We start from the raw sequence: 20005 nt of genomic DNA on the forward strand, positions 1-20005 counted from the left end.
AATGTATGTCCACAGCAATTCTATTGTTTCTTATCCAATTTTCGATTTTCCTTGGTCATAAGCAACGTACTGAGCAAGGCTAATCAGAAGAGTGAAAAAAAAACAACGATTCTGTACACATTTTAGGGTGCCTAGTAACTTAACCTCATTGTAGTACAAAGGTGGGAGAAACCTTGAAAGGGGAGGCCACTTACTAGGCAACCGTGCCTGGGCCTGAGAGGTCAGTACCAGCCTCTGAGGCAGCACACTCTGTTGGATGGTGTGCGAGGGGGCCTGTGGCTGGGCCTGGCCTAGCTGAGAGGCCTGCGCAGAGGTCTGGCCCCGCGGTTTCACAGGGTTGGCTGTGCTAGTTGCTGTGGTGAAGGTCGCTGCGGGCTGGTGTCTTGGAGCACTGGTGGAAGCCTGAGTTGTCTGAAACTGTGCTGCTGCGGCTGCAATCAATAAGGGTTGTTTGTGCAAGCTGTTAGAGGTTTTAACTCCGCTCTTTTAAACAACCTGCATTAAAAAGAAACCTTCCAACAGGATATTAAAATGGCTACAGGAACGGTTTGTCCTTACAGACTGGGATTTCTATCTGCACCTTTTACTCCATCCTATTTTTACAACATTATATATTTGGAAAGCATAACGTTTAAACGTTAAATCAATACACAAAAGCACTGTAAATTCCCATCTTTGACAGAACATTACATGTGATCACATGTAATTACATGTGGTTGAAATACCAACTGTGCCATATTTACTCCATACGCTAACAGTTAGGTTACACAAAGCTTAGTTTTGCATTATACTGGCAGATCATACTGCAGAAACTAGCGGGGAAATTTACTGGCAATTAATCTGTTGGTATTTTTAAGCCATTAGTATTCTAGACCATTAAGCTAGAGGGAAAAGGAGTTCTATTAACAGACTAACTTTTATCGTCTATGCAGAGGTTCAAGGTAACCAACCTAGCGCTAACTCTCTTACCTTGATTTGAAGACACCGCAGCTATGGGTGATCTTCCTCGTACTTGTCCCTGTTGAGTTACCGTTGCTGTGGTCACCGTGCGTTGTACTTGCGTGCTTGGGAAAACTACAGTCCTGCCCTCAGGTTTCTGACCGTACTGAACAGGTTGAAACAACCTGAAAAGAATACGAAAAGTCAAAATCTATGGGAAGATCACAGTTTGGCCTTTAAAAATAAACTCTTTCACCCGAGGAAAGTAGAAACTGATCACATCAGATGCTAATCTCTCTTGCAAATGGCCGAAGCTGGCAAGACTCATCACTTCAGCAAACTTCACGTATGGACGTTCTATAAAGTCATTTCGCCAAGTCCAGGAAAGAAGAAAACTTTCATTGCCATGCATCCAGTTTAATGCAGGATACATCAGAATTACAGCAAACAGCTTAAAGAGTCTAGCCCGGTATCTGGAAAAAGAATGGGTCTCTCCTATCACTTTCAGAGAGACATCAACATGCCGGCAGGTCATCAGGCAGCTCCTTTGCATCAGAAAAAACAGTTCCACCTTACTTTGAGATCACTAGGAGAGAAATACTCTTAAAAAAATTTACTGCTATAAAACTTCGTATGTCTCATAACACTGTAAGCACAGCTAACACTGCAGGACCAGCTTAGTCTTAAAGAATTATCTCCTTGCTAATTTTGCAAAACAACACTCACTTGCCATAAACAAGGACCCCAAGAATAAAATTCATCTGCTGGTGAAGTAAAAACTATGGGAAATCCATAAATAAACTTCGAATGGAACTGTATGCCTCAAAAAACTATTAAAATAGAAACCCTATTTTCAAGGGCAAACAAGAAAGCAACAGAATAATAGAATGTAAAGTCAAGTCTGAGGTTGTATGTGAATCACGTTACCAGAGATGCAGACAGAACTCTGTAAATGTAGCAACAAAACTATGTTTTCCTCCTGTAATTCTAGCTTAAAAGAAGGACAGTTGTACCTACCTGCTTGGTTTGAGCTTCACTGGGTTGGGCCTAGCTGGTGGTGGAGGGGAGCTGTAGATTTCTTCAATCAACTTTCTAGTAACCTTCTGTTTTGGCAACATTTGTGCTTCATAATGAGTCATTTTGTTTTCCATTCCAATGAGATCAAAAAGAGACAGGTCTGATTCCTAGGGATATTGTAAAATAGGGTTTATTTTATGTGATGACCCGAACAGTTAAGTCCTCTCTATGTTCTATGCCGAATTCACTTTCTACATTTTACTTTTCAACTGGAAATAAATGCTGTAAGTTTAAAAAGTAAACTATTAATCATTAGCCAAAACTGTCTAGAAACCTTGGAAATACATCTTAAACTGACAGTACCATTTTAAGCATCAGCATCAGAACAAAAAGAATTAAAATCATTAGCCAGTTACGGAAATCAAAGCAAGGCACATTTAACAGTTCTTCATATACCGTAATTTCTAAAGAATTAAGTAGAACTCTTAGAAGGTGTTTGTTAACTATTGAGCTCAAATGCCAAACTAAAGGCACACATATAATTTAGGAGTAGAAAAATATGAAGGACGGAAATAAGACCAACCAAAAAGATAATCTCATCTGCTCCATTACTCATACTTCTCTCTAATGCAATTATTTCCTTTGATTATCTCAAAGAGGGGGATCACTTCTTTAATGATAACACAAATACTGGTACTTCAGATAGATTGACAGAAGTGTACTAATTTAGTCATTGAATCAGTGTCTACTCTTATGTGAAAAAGAGTAAGTCTTGCTCTCCTTTAGCTACTGAAAGCAGAAAGAAAATTACAGAGTGCCGTAAATAAGCACTGTGCTACCCAGAGTGTTTTCAGTGTTGGAGAATTCCTGCAAACATGAGTATGATGAAAGCAAAGCTAATTTCTCTTTGACCAAGTAGTTGATGAAAAATTACCGATTACAAACCACTTGAAAAGCTCAAACTACTAATACAAAAAAGAGATGCAGCAAGTACGCACTTGGTAGGCACAGTCATGGAATAGTGAATTCCTTCTATTTATAAACTTCAGGTAGACTTATGATGTATAAGAAAACAATGTTAAGTACTGAAATTCTACAAGGGCACTAAGAGAGAAAAAGTAGTTTACTTTTCTACTCACCTTCCAAATATCCCTTTCTAGGGCACTCAGTACCAGAGATGCAGTTCTGTATTCCAGTGTTTCTGATACATAAGAGGTACTTGAAAGCCGGGGGTTTATCAGATCAGGGTGATTACAGATCCGTTGCAGCTGCATCAGGACATGCAGGACACTGATGAAGTGTCCACTTTTGAGGGCTTCTTGGGTTCTACCAAACAATTTACACAGAAATACATTAATTTAACTACAGCTTTTATGGAGATGTCCCTAAATCAGCAAGGTGAGAATGTGCAATGCAGTATGTTATGCAAAGGTCTTAAAACAAGCTCAGATTTTACCTAGGTCTTTCTAGAGCAGTGTACCAAATGTAAAGTTGGAAACATGAAACTTAAGGACCAGTGCTACCTTACAGTCAAATACGATCCAACCAGCTCCCTACCCTCTACCTGCTTTGTTTCTGTTTCATCCCTGCACCTATCAATAACCACTTGATGTCACAGCACAGGTAAATGGGTGGGTGGGAGGAGAAACACTTTGGGCTTTAAGAAATAAAGAACCACTCATTAGAGACAAATCTTAAAACAAAATAGCAGCAAACCTGACCATTACAACTTGATTTTTAGGTTCCAGAGGTAAATGCATGTTTTTCATCAGGCCCATAGCATCACTTGCCTGTAATTTTAGTTTACAATGTAATCACATTCTATTCACTGGTCATAATGGAAAATTTCAGAAAAAAAAAACTGAAACACTTCCAACTGTGACAATCATTTATCATCTTGCTTAAGCACCAAAAATGACAGCATTTTTTATTTACTGTTTTAACTCCTTACCCTGGTTGTAAGATGACATCTTCATACATAGCTTTTTGTCGACTAGAAAGACGACACTTTAGCACATGTTCATATTTCTTTGTTAGCTGCTTTTCAACGTCTCTCTTTGATCTTCGCAAAATAAATGGCTGAATCATCTGAAACATTTCATAATTAAGGGGAAAAAAATTTTTCTCACTTCAAAGATGCAGTTTTAGAACAGGAAGCTAAACCTGTTCACACCTAACGCATTTCATGTGATAAACCTCATATGCCATATACAATCATATTGCTACGCACACAGTTGTATAGGCATTAATTTGTTCTTTAATTTCTGCATGTTATGCTTCAAAATCTGAGCCTTGTATTACTTTTTTTAAAAGCAATCTCCATACTATTCTGGTAGCAGAAACCCTTGCTTTCAGCAGGACTTTCTGTCTGAACTGAACAGTGTTAAGAAAGGCCAGAAATTTCGAGCAGAACCACATCTTTTCATTTCTTCCCCCCCTTCCTCCCCACCCCCCTCAACAGCTTAACTACTGTAGTAGGACAGATGAGAAAAAATTACAACATACTCTGTGTAACCTGATGACCAGTTTATGGCAATAATCCTGGTTCTCCTCATTAGCTGCTTTTACTGGAAAATCTAGATAAGGTCTGGAAATTCCCGGAATCAGAAAATGTACCATGGTCCACAACTCCATCAATGTGTTATGCAAAGGAGTGTCTATCAGAAGCAAACGATGCTGGCTGTGAATAACAAAAGAAGATTTTTAATCGATACAGCATTTAGCTAGTATCGTTAGGAAAAGGACACCAATATTCAAACACTGTTTACTGTAGCTTTAGGTTTGTCAGAGAAATAAGTAGTGCTAATAAAATTAAGTCTAGGATAAATCATCTTTTTAATCTTGAATATACCATCAAACTAGCTTCCTCATTGCAGAGGAAGTATCAGGACATACAAGGGGATCTGTTTGCGAGCACAGAGTATCAGCAAAGAAGAATTATAGTGTTACGATAGTGGCAACAAAAAGTTCCTAAGCATGTCTCTGAATCCTGATTGTTTCAACTAAAGGCACCTCTGTAGGCGCATGTTGCATAGGAATTTGGGCAGACGAAATCAAGAGGGTTTTTTATCAGTTTTGTGTTAAAAAGAGAACTGTGTGACATGAAGAGAGAAAAACCCACTGCCAGCAGGAAAACAATTCTCTGCTCCATACCTGCGGAGACTGAAAAGTGCCTCCCAGTGTTTCTCAGTCATGTTCTTTATTTGTTGCATCTCATCTACTATTAAGTATTTCCATCGCATTTTCATAAATGCTGGGTGGCCTTTGAACAGCTGTTTGTAGGAAGTGATACACACATTGAAGCTGTTGGGTTCTGCCCATTCCTACAGAAAAGGAAAAAGAGGATGAGACAGAAAAGTTATGGCAGAACCCTCAAGTATCTTACAACCAGCTACTTCTTCACTAAGAACAGAAAGATGCTATGACCCAAAGCACTGTGAAAGACAGTCTTGGTCTTTGAATTATAGTCAGTTCAGAAAGCAGGTCAAGTATTGCATGTACTGCTCAATACCAAGGGAGTTCCAAAAATGCCTTTGAAAATCTAGAACTGTTAGGTGTGAAACTCTTTGTAAACCAGCTTGTAGAGTTAAAAACTTCTCATATCCCACCAGGATGTAAGGAACATATAGATAAATGCAGGTTAAAGGAAGAGTCTTGCCATCTAAAATGCTGAATACAACAGTGTAAGAGTCGCGAAATACAGTACCTGTCTTTTTGCCCTAAGTTCCCTTTGGCTGCCAAAGTAGAGAAGTATTTTCAACCCTGGGCACCAGCGTTTCAATTCCAGCTCCCATTTCAGTATGTTACAGCTCCGTACAACAACAAGGTGAGGGCCCCAGTTACCTACAGAAGGGGAAACATAGCAGTTAACAGCAGAAAGAGACTCCTGACAATTCATGTGGCTTATATTCTCCTCTGATTTTTTAAGTGCAGTGCACTAAATTAATCATTAAAATTGAGATCCAGTAACAACAGAGGCATTTTAATGACTAATCTATTCTTTATTATTTTTCAGACCTCAAGTACCCCTTGTGCACCTAATAGCTATTTTTCCTTCAACTACATCAACTGCTTGAATAAGAGATACTACCTCCACAAGCTTTGCCTTACTTACATTCTTAAACCATCCTGACTACAACACCACTATTAGTAATATCTGAGATAATACAAGACACACTTGTCTAACTGTTCATATTTACTCCTTGAATTTAATTATCTGTGGCCATCTGGTCATTAAACAACATGTAAGCCTTTTTTATACTAATAAACTAGGCTTCAGAAGAATTTTATCACCTAGAAGGTAACAGCAGATTGATCAAACAGTATACTTGATAAGAAGGTGCCCCTATGTCACACAATCTGAGAAAGTTTTTCTGATATAATCTTACTCTGTGCATTAACTAAAGTCTGATACAGTTCAGCAGAAAAAAATGTGACCCTAGGCTACAATTCACAAAGATAGTGCTGGCCCAGTGCCTGTCTAAAATTGTTAGGCAAATGAACTTACCTTCATTACAAGCCAAGTGGGCAAAAAAGGCGATAATTTGTACTGTTTTTCCAAGCCCAGCCTCATCTGCCAGAATGCCGTTGAGATTCTTCCTGTACAGCTTTGCTAACCAATCCAGCCCAATCTTTTGATATTCTCTGAGAGGCCCATACAGTAGCGATGGAGTATTGTATTTTACCTGTAATGTGAATGATGTGATACTTTTCTCCCAGAGTTAAATTCACGGAGCACATCATAAAGCATAACCATTCTGTAGTTCAGTAACTAGAAAATATTTACTGTGATTTGTTGCTAAAACCTGTGAAATCATGAAAAAAAGCATTCTTTGTGTAAAAGTAAGCATGCACAGTAGCAGACAACAGGGAGTCTTACCGCTGTTGTTATCCTAGAGCTGCCTTTAGGTAACAGCATTTCTGCTGCAGCCGCAACCTCTGATATGTCTCGCATATGCTTCTTTGGAGGACTTGATCTGTCTATACCCTTGTACTGGTCAATGCTGAGAAGGGAGTCTATGAGGACAACTTCTTTCTGAGGACTTTCCCTATCAGAGATACGGTCTTCCATTTCTATGAGAGAGAAAAATTACATTGGCATTTAAAATAAACTTAAGTATCGGTTACACAAAGGAATTGAGATGGCTAGAATTCAGACCAGGGTCTAAAAGGAGGCAGCTAACTTTTAAAAACAAGTCCATGATCTTCAAGCTAATCAAGCTAAAATGAAACCAGCCTAAGCTCAGGATCCCGTACATGTTCTGGATGTTCACGCTAGCTAGGCTAACATGACCGTTAGCTTTTCACAACTTCTAGGGAGGTCCTCTCATACTACCTAAAACCTATCCTCAAATATGTAATTCTGTCATCACTCCAACACAGAACAGATGGCAACTGTGTAATAATGGCTAGCCATGAGGTGTGCTGTTTAATTCAGTGTAGAGAGGCTCTTCTATGGCTCACTATTGTTCCTGAGAATCTCACACATCTTGACTTTAAGATAGGCAAACACTACCCTCTTTTCATAAACTGAGAAGTGAAAAAAAAGAGAAAAAGAAGAAATTCTTCACAGACCATTATCCAAAAGTATTTAGTGATAACAGGAATAAATCTCATTTTTCTAATGATCATTCCAAATGCTTAGCAAGAAAGCCACCATACTTTCCCTTCATTTTTGTATATACCATTCTTCTTCACTTAAAAAATAAAAAACATTTTAAATGTGATTCACTCAGTATTTGTTTTCCCCTAGTATAAAATGTCTTTTAACAGAGACCTGTAGAGCCAATCCATTTATTTCACCTTGTAAGTCAGTACAACTTCTTCTAGACAAAAAGTAATTTACCTTCCTCACTGCTATCCTCTTCACTGTCAGGCTTCGGCTGGGGCCAGTGAAAATTTTCTGCAAAGGCACCTTCATACATCTTTAGTAAATCTTCCAGAGGCAATTCAGCTGAAAAGTCATTAAAGGACGTAAGTTTAAAAATACCAAAACTTGTAACAATCAATACCATTGTTTTTAATCTCATTACATTCTTCACAATTGTATAAAGCCAGTTCTCTAATCAGAAGTTAATTGAAGAGGTAATTATTAGGTGGGAGATGGCAATATTTATTTAATGACCTCAATTACAGAGAACACTTGGCATTACACCAAGCAGTTTGCTCACCCAGCTTGCTTTTTACTATATTACAAACCCACCATACAAACTGACAGTAAACCACTGGTTGGGGAGGTAGGGGCATCAAATCCAGCCGAGTGGTTGAAAGACAATTCAAGAGCTCAAAGTTTCAAAACTGAGCTGTACCTCAACCCCACTAAACAGTACCTCCATGAATCCCTTGTCTGATCTGTTGAAGCAGGAATGTGCATGCTGGCGGTGGCCAATCAATCAGGAAACATCCTCATTAGGAACCTGGCTGACTGGCCAAGAGTTATAATCCCTCCAACTGGCCAGCTGGCTGCAGCCACTAAGCTGCCAAACAGACCAAACAAACGGATTTGGAAACTGCATATTAATTGTCAGACGGGTTTAGCTTAATGGGAAGCTTGCCTCTAAAAATCAGCAAGGTTTTTTTACCATGGTAAGTGAAGTGATCCCTATGGGATACTTTGCACACATCAAGCTCAGCATAGCAGTTATTGTTATGTTGTTAATGAAAGAGAGCTGCTAGCCAGAGCATCGTCCCTAAAAGCCCCTGATCTTCAAGTATTTATACCCCCCAAGATCAGCACTTCAGGGCCCTTTCAGACTTATCAGGTAGGTCACAAAACCCTTCTGAGATACTCTAGACAGTTGATGTTCATGTTCAATCTGATACACTTCTGGTTTTAAGTATTTATCATGCATTTCTAGAACTTAGGTTGAGTCTTTTAGCGTGAGGTTTTAAAGAAATGCAGTGCTTCAGCAGAGAAATACTTTTTCTCAAGCTACCTTGTGTGATAACTAGTTAAGTATACGGACTGCTTTATTAAGTACAGATGTCCCTCATCATCCCATAAACTAACCGCTACAACTTTCCAAACAGAAAAAAATAAATACGGATTACATATGACTAAACATCTGAACGCACTCAACTTCTCATCTATAACCCTATTTACAAATACAATAACTACTGCATGTTTTCACCTGCCGTTTCAGAGCCCACCACAGAGAGGAATCAAGCTACACGCCTACCTTCTTTGGCTAGATTAGACAATTCAGTTTGATGGTTTATGTTTCCTTCTTTAGCTTCTTGTTCTTCAATTGTTTCTTCTTCATCTTCAACTGAAATAAAAACAAATGCTAACCTTGGCATTCAAATTACACATTAATTCAGGAAGTTTGTAATAATATGCCTCTGAAGTGTACTAGCATAGAATATTGTAAGTTACCAGGATTCAAAAAGAATGAGACATGTATGGAAAACAAGAAAATCTGAGAGCAACTATACACAGAACTTAAAAGATAAGTGAAAAGGGGAGAAGCACTTCTGCCTCAGGACAAAAGGCAGTCTTGAACTCTTAAGTGTTGGCTGACAATGGTCACCAGAGACAGGTTATTCTGTAGCTTTAAACTGGGGATTTTGTCAGAAACATGACACAGATGTCATCACAAGGAAGGAACTAAAGCAGATGGGTTATTCAGTCTGAAATCCTCAAAAGAAGTTTAAGACCACTAGTAAGGTTTGAGAAACGAAGGAAGTAGGACAGAAAGAATTAAAATCCACCAACAATGATGGCAGCGTGTTTTCAGGGAAAATTTTATTTTCAAATTTTCACTGAAGCTCTTTTTAAGGAAAATTTACTATCTAATTGACTATCTAATCTCTCTAAGAAATGGATGAGGGTTGGTATTTGGTTTGTGAAATGCATTGCATCCATGCAGTAACAGACTGAAACGTGTGGTTTCAGGGTTAATATACAACTTCTGTACTACGCTATAGATGCACAGTTTTGAGAAGTGACTTACCTTCCTCATCAGTCAAAGAAGTGCTTGCCTTTCTTTTCCTTCCAGATGAAGAACCCTAGCATTAAAGAATTAAAATATGTAAAAGCACAGAAAACAAAGTTAGGGAGGTTTTTTTGTTTGTTTTTTAAAGAAAGCAACAAGTGCTTTGCAATCACAACAGCATTTGCTAACAGACACTTGACACCTATTAGCACTTTCCTGGCCAGGCAAAAGCAGATACTCTGCTTCTGTATTGAAGGCAGCATGCAATCAGCCACTTCAAGTGCTTGCAGTTCAAACTACTCAGGTCCAGCTGTGGCGCAGAGCCATAGCACACTCTTTCCCTTGCAAACATTATTGAGGCACAAAACTTGTACCCAGGTTGGAGTCAAGGACTAAATTTTCACTAGTCAATAAAAAAGAGATACGGCACAGGCCTACAACTGCTCACTCTCAGCTGTCCAGCATACTCTGTAGCACGGTTTAGCCTGTGCAAGTTAACACTCGCAGACAGCGCTAGGCCACAGTTTGGCTGATAACACACGCTAACGCTTGCTCCTAACAGGGAATTCAGATGCAGGCACTCTGCTTGGTGAAAGGGGAGCATTTCAGCAAGTGGGCATCAGCTGTGCCATGCCAGATGGCTCAGGGCCTCAGAACAATCCCTCGCTCATTTTTTTCCAAATTGCACAGATGTAGCCAAGGAGTCCTAGCACACATTTTGTCTAGGGCAAAAGATATTTAAGTTACAGAATGGATCAAACTGAATGTAACATACACCTGCATCTCTCAGCAGATAAATCACAGCTGAACAGCTGAAAACGTGCTTTCATGCCCCACAGAGTTTACCCCTGGTTACAGTAGGTGAAACTCCTGCCCAAAACGAAGTCTGGCAATTAATTTGTGCATTTTTTTGGTCTTGCAATCTTAGAATGACCAATTCAAAGCCATTGAATAAATATGAATTCTTCCTTTAAAAGACATGTATCAACCACAATCCATTTCCCCGTTAAAAGCTGTGGTTCATAACCAGAAAAAATGGTATTTGTGCTTATGACAGTATGTTCAATTGTCAGTAACTACACAGAAATGTGCTTGTCATCACCATGTATCTAAGGAAAACATTTCACATTTATCAAAACTTTTTCACATAGGTAGTCATATTTAAACTAATTTGATGGCTTTTTAAGAAACAGAAAGGCTTACCATTTCACTTTCTTTTTCCAATAAAAGGTCTTCTGCAGGTTTTGTATCCTTACCTGGAAAATTATTATACTTCATGTATGCATTAGTCACTTAGCAATTTTATGTTTCTTACGTGAACTTTTAAATGCATTCAACATAAAACACAAGAAATATTAACAAAATCTAGCACAAAAGCATAAAAAACCGCTGTAACTCATAGTTCAGATCTGTTCACAACCTTTTATTAGCATCTCACAATTCTATCACCAACAAGATTAAACACCACTGAGTGAAATTATATAAAACAATAGCATCAGAATTTATACTGGATTTCTTATGAAATGGAATACAATTACCTCTCCTTGAAATTCTCTTTAAATTCAAAGCTTTTTTCCTTTTCTCTTGAAATTCAATTTGCAGTTTTATTTCAACAACCTGAAATGTAAATCAAGTCTCATAAAGCACTTAAATTTTATAAATAAATTACTGAAGATGAAAAAAACAGTATGACTTGCACAAGTATTAATAAGTCGGTATTTTACCTGTTCAATGTTAGACCAGAAGTATTCTATTTCTCTAGCAATTGATGCAGCAATTCGCCTTAGTTTGTTTTGTTCTTCCCTTTTAGCTCGCTCTTCATTAAGTTTCTTTTCTTCATGGTAACGAGCCACAGTTCTTACCATCTAAAATACCACGAGAGATACTGAATTAGGTTACCTCAAAATACACATCACTGTATTTCTTAAGATTATAGTGGTTGTCAGCTGCTAGATGTTGACCACAGCTTTACACATGTAGCAATTACTTTCAATATTTCTAATTCTTACCATGCCAGTAAAACAACAGACATGAAACTCGAAGGAAAAAAGAAAATACAAGAACTATAACTAAGCAATCACGTAGGAAACTCGTAATTCACTACTCTCTCAATATAAAAATTAGGGAAAACTCTACTGAAACCAGCAGCAAACACACAAAAGAAAACTTTTTTCAGACAGCACATATGAAGAAGTCATAGAAATCACACCACAAAATGTCAGAGACCAAAGGTAAAATGAGTTCCAAAAGAGTGTACATACATGAGTGAAAGATCAGTCAATGGCTGTTAAAGACTGACTCGATTGCAACCTTTAGCTCAGAAGGTCCCTAAAACATTGACTTCCAGAAGTTTGAAGCGTACTGCCAGGGGAAGGATCATTTCTTATTTGCCCTTCCTGTTTCTCCTATTCTTAAAAACCTACCATTGGCCACAAATGGAGTAAGTGCTTCAAATCCAGATTTAAATTATATTCAAAATGCAGATCTTCATTTTACAAAATGATACACCTATTTCAACACTTTGCTTGTAAGGAAGAGAGTTCTGAGTTTCCATCATTTTAGAATATACAATAGAAAACAACGTGGCAACTTAAACTAATGACCTTCAGTTGCTCTCTTCATTAGCCCAAACTGGTCATAAATGTATCAAAAGAAGGTGCTACATTGCTAGAGTCCATAGAAAACTCTTGCCTATTGTAAATAAACAGATTTTACATATTTCATCTCACACCACCCCAGTTTTCATTCCATCACTGACTTAATTATTCCCACTGTGCTGCTCTCTTCCCCCATGGAAGCAGTTCTCTACCATGTTTACACTGCTGTCCTTAGAACATGGTTTCTCCTTCGTCTTTTTCTGAGATTAAGAAAGAAGAATCAGACAGACAACCATACCCAATGGAAGTTATTTACAAAATTCTGTATTTACTCTTCATTGAGAGGGATTTGTGAGACAGGCACGATAGCCGTATTTCTTAAATATGACACAGTCAACATATTGACTGGCTCCCCTAAACAAGCTATTTGACTTCCAGAGAAATAAAATCCACAAAATCCAAAACTACTCTTTGCATCCACAATCAATACAATTATCTAGCCTGTTTCAAATGCTAGAATATCCAAAGCTGACAACACGGCTTCTCATTTTGAGTTAAAAATCGGTGCCTTATATTCCCATCACTTCCATCTGTAGAAAAATAACGTTTAAATAGCTTTGCTCCCAAGCTCAGTGATACCAAGACCAATTGTTCTGAGTCAAAAAAATGTTTTTCCAGTACCTTCTTAGCAGTTGCCATCTTCCACTTTCTCTCTTGGGCAAAATCAGTTGCCATCCACTGCATTTCTTCCAGCAAATAATCCCAGTGAGATTTTGGTCTTGGAGCCTCTTGTAGTTTAGGCAGTCGCCTCAGGGACCATAAACCTTCCTTTCTCAGTTCTGCTATTCGCTGGTGGATTTGGTTTTCCTTAAAAAGAAGGACATATAGTTACAATGAAGCTGCAGAATGCACCTAAACCAGTAGCCAAATAGAAAAATAGTAATTGCTCCCACTCCGTCAGAATAATTGACAGCAAAAAAAGGTGTAACAGCGTGACACATGCATTACAAAAATCAAGTCTGAACACTGCATCAATGAAAAAATCACCGGACTAAATTCAACTTATGCATAAAGAGAATCACAGTACTTCAACCTGTATTACAAGAAGTACTTTGTTAAATAACAGGATAAAAAAGGTTCGCTGGACAGCACAAAAACCAAGTAACATGACATGTGCGAACAGCAATCAAATAATCTTTTTTTTTTCAGAAATTGAAATTGCAGATGTATTTACCCAAAGAAGATAAATATAACTTCATTATTAATACTGCTTGATTTTGTGAAAAAACAAGTTCTCTATGATGTTCCTGTTAAATAAGCAAAACATCTCCAGTTAGCTATAAAAATAAATAAGGTTGCAGTCACCTCGAATGAGTAGATAGAATCAATATAATAGAAAGAGAAAGAATGCAACAACAGTAGGAAGACCAGTAAGTCTTCTTCAACTTCTCTGAATGCCCATAAAAGCAAAACTCAGTATGTAGAGCAGACTAAAAAAAAAAAAAACAACCAAAAACCAAAACGCCAAACACCCCACTCCCCCGAAAAATAGCCCATTTTCATAACTCAAACGCATTGCTCGTGTTAATTGTTATTTGTGTGTTAACTGTTCATAAGTTTCGGGAAAAACAAAAAATCTTACCAGCTTTACTTGCTCAGCAAGCTTGTCTTGAGAGTTGTCCTGTGGTAATACCGCTGCATTCTGAGCTGGACTTTGTGTTTTAGGTGCTGCTGCTACTGCTAAGCCTGGGGGTTTTGATGCAATAGGAGACAGGGACTTGTTAGTTGCTGGAGAGGTCCTGTTTGCTTGTACTGGATATGCAGAAGGCGGTGTTGTGCCTGAGATAGCTGCTGGCGCAACGGATGAGGTAGGCGGTAGTGTATTTGCCGTAAGACGCTGAGAAGTCTGAGCAGGATCTGCAGATGGTCGTGTCAGAGTCACAGTCTGCCCAAGAAACACATTTGTTAGTGATGAGTTTAGGATTCAATACTGTCTTAGTCTACACTACAGCAGAACACAATGCGGACTTAAATTTAATTTAATAAAAAATTTACACCTGCATTTTTATAAGGAAAGGATTTAAGTGTCCAGTGGAATTAAAAAACGTTAACATATTTCATATTTTTTCAAGAAGATAACGTTCTTAGATTTTACTGGGCATTGAAACGAACATATTTTCACCCCAATGAAGTTCACATACCTGTTGCTGTATTGTAGCCTGTGGCTGTGACACTTGGTTTGGTGTTTGTCCTTGCACATGGATTGCTGGTGGCACCTGCTGTTGAAGTGGTGCTGTAAGTGGAGCGGAACTCAGAGGTACGCTTTGAGGCTGGATCTTCACCTGAATCTGAGGCTGAGCTGGAGATTCCACTATCTGTGGTTGCTGCTGTGAAAGCTGCAGCGCGGCTGGGAGAGACGTCATGGGGACATTTGCAGGTTGCAGTCTCCCTGGCAGCTGCGGCGGAGGTGTATGCAGACTTGCTGCGTTCTGCACAGGAGGGCCTTTAGATGGGTCATACTGCTGTTGACTCTGTTTCTGACCAGTCAGCTGTACAGTTTGAGGAGTGGGAGGCATTCCACCTACAAAGCAAGAGGAAACACGACACAGATGAAATTAAAACATCCAATGCTCTTTACCAATATAAAGAGGAAATCAACTGCAAATAGACTAATTTGTTACTTACTTTGCCACAAGACACCATCACTTGAAAATACCACATCACAATCACAAAATAAATCACCATTACAATAAACAACAAAGTATTTCATGCACGGGACTGCAACTAAAATTTGGAGCACAGCAACTATAAAAAAAACATGTCATTATATGTCTTCTGAATTTCTTATACTTCAAAAAAAAAAAGACTGGTGAGCTAATGGAATTTAACCTAAAATAACAGCATCAAGTCTAAATAATACTTAGTTCTTAACACATTCACTCTAACACATATTCTAAAGCTTGGCATGACTAATGAATAAAAATTTGTCATGATGTTGCAAATTAGGAGGCTTCCTTTTCATAAATCATTGGCTCAGTTCCAGAATTCTCAGATTAACCATTTTGCATCAGCACCTGTGACGTATTTCCATGCCCACATGCACCTTTGGAGCCCGTCACTCAGCTCCTTCAACAAACCAGGCATTGCATACCAAGTATTAATTTACATGGAGAAGTGCGTGGTGGGACTAGGATCTTGGAAGGCCGGAAGCCCAAGTTTCTAGTCCCATCACTAACATCTCCTTGTTAAATTAATGTGCAATTGGCATGTGGTGACACAGTACCTTGTGCCGTTGGCATTAGCTGTTGAAGAGGAACTCCTGAAGCCACACCCGGGTGCTGAAAAACCATCCCATGACGGCCCACTTCAATTCGTGGTCTCTTAGACGAATCTGTGATATTCAAATTCCATTTATGGCATGGTATAATGGAATGGGTTCAATTTTACAAAGCAAACTACTACACATGATTCCAACATCAGCTCAGAAAGCTATGACTACTATACATGTGTAGCATTTATGAAGAACATGCTCCGAGGGCAGAGTCCCTCTAACTTCAAGTTGGCCATCTCCAATCTTCTTAGCCAGAACAATCAACCTAACAACGTCTCCGTGCCTGCCAAATCCAGTCCTATATATTGTGAGTGGAGTGCACTCTTCACACAGCACCATTCACAATAGATAGTCCTAGGGATCTGGCAGTTCCCAAGGTGAGGCAAAACTGTATTTCAAGAGTTACAGAACAGTGGGCTCCATTAACTGTTTGGAAAAAAAAAAAGAACCGAAGTGAAATTCTGTCTGTGGAACATACCTGCTGGTGCAAGTGCCTGCTGTCTCTTAAAAGCTTCAATTTCTATGGTGTTCACAGTTGCTGTTACTGGAGTCCCTGTATGCGTTTGCTATCGGAAAAAGAAAACAAATCACAAAAGTTCAATCTGTAGATAGTTTAACACCAAGACGTAATTTACAAATGGATCTAAAGAGGCGAGCACCGAACAAATCCTTCAGAACAGTGGTACAACAAAGAAAACAAGACTCATTCAACATCTGCTATAACGTTTTAGATGTCCATAATGCACCAATACTCTTCACTAAGTTTAAATTTTAAAACAGTAACTGAACTGATGAAGTTGGTTATATATAATACACGTCTACATTTTTTAAAAAGTGATGCCAAACCCAGGAAAATGGGATACGTAAGAAATAAACTTGCCCAATATTTCTTTTATTTCTCATTTTTTTAATAAATGGAAATTTTCATTAATGTATTACCCTTCATCATTTGCATAATGCTGCAATGAAGTCAAAATGACGTATTCATATAGTATATAGCTGCAATAAAAAGCTGACGACAACAATTGAACATTGTGACTTCATTACAGGATAAATTAGAAGGGAAATTAGATGGGGAAAGAGAATTTACACATAAACTGTATCATAACTAACAAGACACAAAAGTCAGGAACGAGAGTCAATACATTTGTGAAAGCTAATCCTTTTCACTCTGTATGAAACATCAGTAACACACAAATTAACTCTCATCCTGAAAACAGTTTAAGCTTACTTGAGTCTCCACCACTGCCACTCTCAGGATAGAGGTCTGTGAGAGTTAGCCTTGAAATATTTCAGGAAAAACTGCTAAGACTCAGAAGATGGAATAAAAGAATCTCAGCCAAGTAACACAAGTTCCAATTCCAGTTTTCCAGATGGCAGACTTGTACTTGTTTGCACCGCTGGCAAAATGAGTACCATGAAGAAACTCAGTGAGGAGAAATACAATATTGCCGTAAGGCTAACGTGACATCAGAGCTCATCAGAAATTACCAGACATTTTGTCTGAGGATAAACATCACACAACTATGAATTAACAAGCCTGGAAGAGCACTACTGATACTGAGATGGAAAAGAAATCACAGGGGTTTGATTCAGCAAGTTGGAGTTTAGCTTCAGTAGGATTACACAGCGCGTGAAAACTTTATTTTAAAATCACTACAATTAATATTGGCAACGATGGCAGGGAGTATATCCTCAATAATCCTTTCAGCACCAAACTCAGATGGCAGACTTACATACGAGATTATTGAAACAAACAAGTCTGGGTATATGACCATTTCCACGCTCTTTGGGCCCTCAGCACTACTGGCAAGTACTTATTTATGTCCGCCAGTGTTTGTGCAAGCCCAGTTCTTTCCAGTGAGTTTCCAAGTCACATTTTTAAGTTCTCCTCAATATTTAGCCATGCTATACCCAATATTCTACTATGAAACTTGTTATGAGAAAAATAAGGGTCCAAAGAAAGGGCTTAAGAGATTCTATCAGAAAATACAAAGATGGACTTTACGTATGCCTCTATGTCCTGGAAAATGAGCTAATTCAACATTCGAGTTCTCTAAATGTAATTTGCTATAGGTGAGAGCGTCTGCCATACCGATGTACAGTAGGGGTTTGCAGATGTTGTGAAAATTTATTATGACAACATAGCAAAGACAGCAATTTCCCAAAAGAATCTTCTAGTTTATTCACAGATCTTTTCTTCTCTGATTTTTAATAGAAATTCTACCAATGTAAATTAAGCCTAAGGAAGTAAACACCAGTCTATATTGAAATAAACCGTAGCTGTCACAACCCTACATCTTCAACGCTTCATCAAACGGTATCAATAAACATAGCCAACGTCACCCAAAATGACTGAGTTTCAAACACTCCTTTTTGAGCTGAATATATCTCATGCCGCTCAGATTCTATCAATAGCTATGAATTAATAACATTTAATCTCTGCTGCTGTGAGGGCATTTGTGGCCACTCTAGCCATACAGCTGTAGCCTTCAGATGCGAATTTTGGTTTTAAGAAATCTCTGACTCATATTCATCCCTAATGGTCATGGTTCACTGTCATATCACACCCGATATGGATTAAGTTGTCAAATGTTTGTCTTCTCACAAGGCAGACATGCAGCATATTTCAAGTCCAACGGCCAGTGTCCGGCAGAGCATCATACAGTTAGGCATTTACAGAATTTTCAAAGTAAGTCACAACAACTTATCTTCTACAATGCTACTGGATTAATTAACAAATTCAGCTTATGTCCTATTTGCATCAAATGCTTTCTGGGACATCAGTTTAAGAAAGTACGTTCTCCAAACTCTGCTTCTAATGCCATTTATTTCACCTGCCCTCTTACTCTGGATGACTGCATACTCACAGTTTCAGGCTGCATCTCTACTTTAGGATTTTTGACTGACATTTTCTTAAGAGTATGCCTCCCAGCTGTCTGCATTATCACCACGTAATTTAGGCCAGACACTTCAAAGAGCAAAGATGTTATGTCTTTATAAATTGCAGTCACATACCACTAATATTAGACTAGAACTGTCCTAACTTTAATTAAAATAATGTAGTTCTCCAGAGGTCATGATTATGCAGCACGCCCACAATAATCATTCCGAGTGCTGCACTTATGCACTCAAATTTGAATGATGATGCTGATTGGGACACATTATTTCTCTATAAACAGTTACAAAGAGAAAGACTGATGGAAAGAGATGATACTTTCTGATACTTGTGCTAAAAGGTATTATCACAATTACATGGAGTTTTGTACATTTTCAGCATGTACCTGCTAGTTTCTCTGAAACAGGTCTGAAATGGTATAATACTTTCAAAAGTACTTCATCACTGCTGTAGCTATAGCTTGATGATAACCCTAATCACTATGATAAATAACCTGATATAATATTACATATTTTAAACAGCTTAGATGAAGCCTGACTACCTAAGGAGACTTCCAAGACATGTCACTATTGGCCATAACAAAGAGCTCTCAGTCAGTGCAAGCCCCTTAACTATGCAACTCATTTGTAAAATATCACCGTGAACATCCCATTTGTTACACACAGCAATACCACCCATTTTAGATTTCACTTAACTCTCCGTTTTCCAAAACCTAGGTGAAGGCAGTGCAGACTGTACAGCTTCCACGGTACAGCAGAGTAATTCACCCTGTAACACCTGCTATTCAAGCGTATGTAATAGAGCTAAAAGGTAAATATTTTAGTTGCAGAGGAATTAGGGTATATTACATCTCAGGGTATATAAGCAATCATGTCTGGGTAGCACAGATTTGAAGGTAGCTGCATAAACCCATACTAGTCTGAATTTAAAAGATGCATCATCACTGATCCACAGAAATTTTAACTGTCACATTTATTTCTTTACTTTGTTCAGTATTCCCTCATGGAAAAAAAAAAAAAAAAAAAAAGAAAAAATGTAAAAAAGGACTTATATAATAAAAATAAGCACTTCGGTTTCTTCTTCCCAACATTTATGGTAGAGCTAATGGAAAGTGGTTAGTTATTTAAAAAAAAAAAAATGTGTCAGCGGGTTATTATTGCTGTTTAAAACATTTCAGGGGAGGCAAATCCAAAACCTTCTGTAGCCATACTCAAAACCTTTAACAGATAAGGGAAAAAAAGAAAAGAAATTTAGAAGAAATCCACAATTACAATGCCACAGACAAAAG

The 20005-nt window shown here is 38.2% G+C and overlaps 1 protein-coding gene across 12 annotated transcripts in view; it reads right to left on the reverse strand.

Moving 5' to 3' along the window:
- Positions 1–20005, reverse strand: part of EP400 (E1A binding protein p400) — a 49976-nt gene that overhangs the window by 23835 nt on the left and 6136 nt on the right. For 9 of the 12 annotated variants that reach the window (XM_076353358.1, XM_076353356.1, XM_076353351.1 and 6 more), the window contains exons 3-23: positions 16297–16384; positions 15771–15878; positions 14689–15068; positions 14130–14432; positions 13169–13354; positions 11615–11755; positions 11429–11507; positions 11094–11146; positions 9909–9963; positions 9135–9224; positions 7802–7909; positions 6836–7029; positions 6464–6641; positions 5663–5799; positions 5110–5279; positions 4462–4636; positions 3908–4044; positions 3096–3282; positions 1957–2123; positions 970–1124; positions 195–431 (exon numbers count right to left, since the gene is read on the reverse strand). In XM_076353358.1, the coding sequence (XP_076209473.1) occupies positions 195–431; positions 970–1124; positions 1957–2123; positions 3096–3282; positions 3908–4044; positions 4462–4636; positions 5110–5279; positions 5663–5799; positions 6464–6641; positions 6836–7029; positions 7802–7909; positions 9135–9224; positions 9909–9963; positions 11094–11146; positions 11429–11507; positions 11615–11755; positions 13169–13354; positions 14130–14432; positions 14689–15068; positions 15771–15878; positions 16297–16384 (3328 nt within the window). The remainder of the gene's footprint in view (positions 1–194; positions 432–969; positions 1125–1956; positions 2124–3095; positions 3283–3907; positions 4045–4461; positions 4637–5109; positions 5280–5662; positions 5800–6463; positions 6642–6835; positions 7030–7801; positions 7910–9134; positions 9225–9908; positions 9964–11093; positions 11147–11428; positions 11508–11614; positions 11756–13168; positions 13355–14129; positions 14433–14688; positions 15069–15770; positions 15879–16296; positions 16385–20005) is intronic. The other 3 variants (XM_076353357.1, XM_076353353.1, XM_076353355.1) reach the window with 2 other exon arrangements.

The sequence above is a fragment of the Aptenodytes patagonicus genome, chromosome 15 (assembly GCF_965638725.1).
Source record: "Aptenodytes patagonicus chromosome 15, bAptPat1.pri.cur, whole genome shotgun sequence".
Taxonomy (NCBI): domain Eukaryota; kingdom Metazoa; phylum Chordata; class Aves; order Sphenisciformes; family Spheniscidae; genus Aptenodytes; species Aptenodytes patagonicus.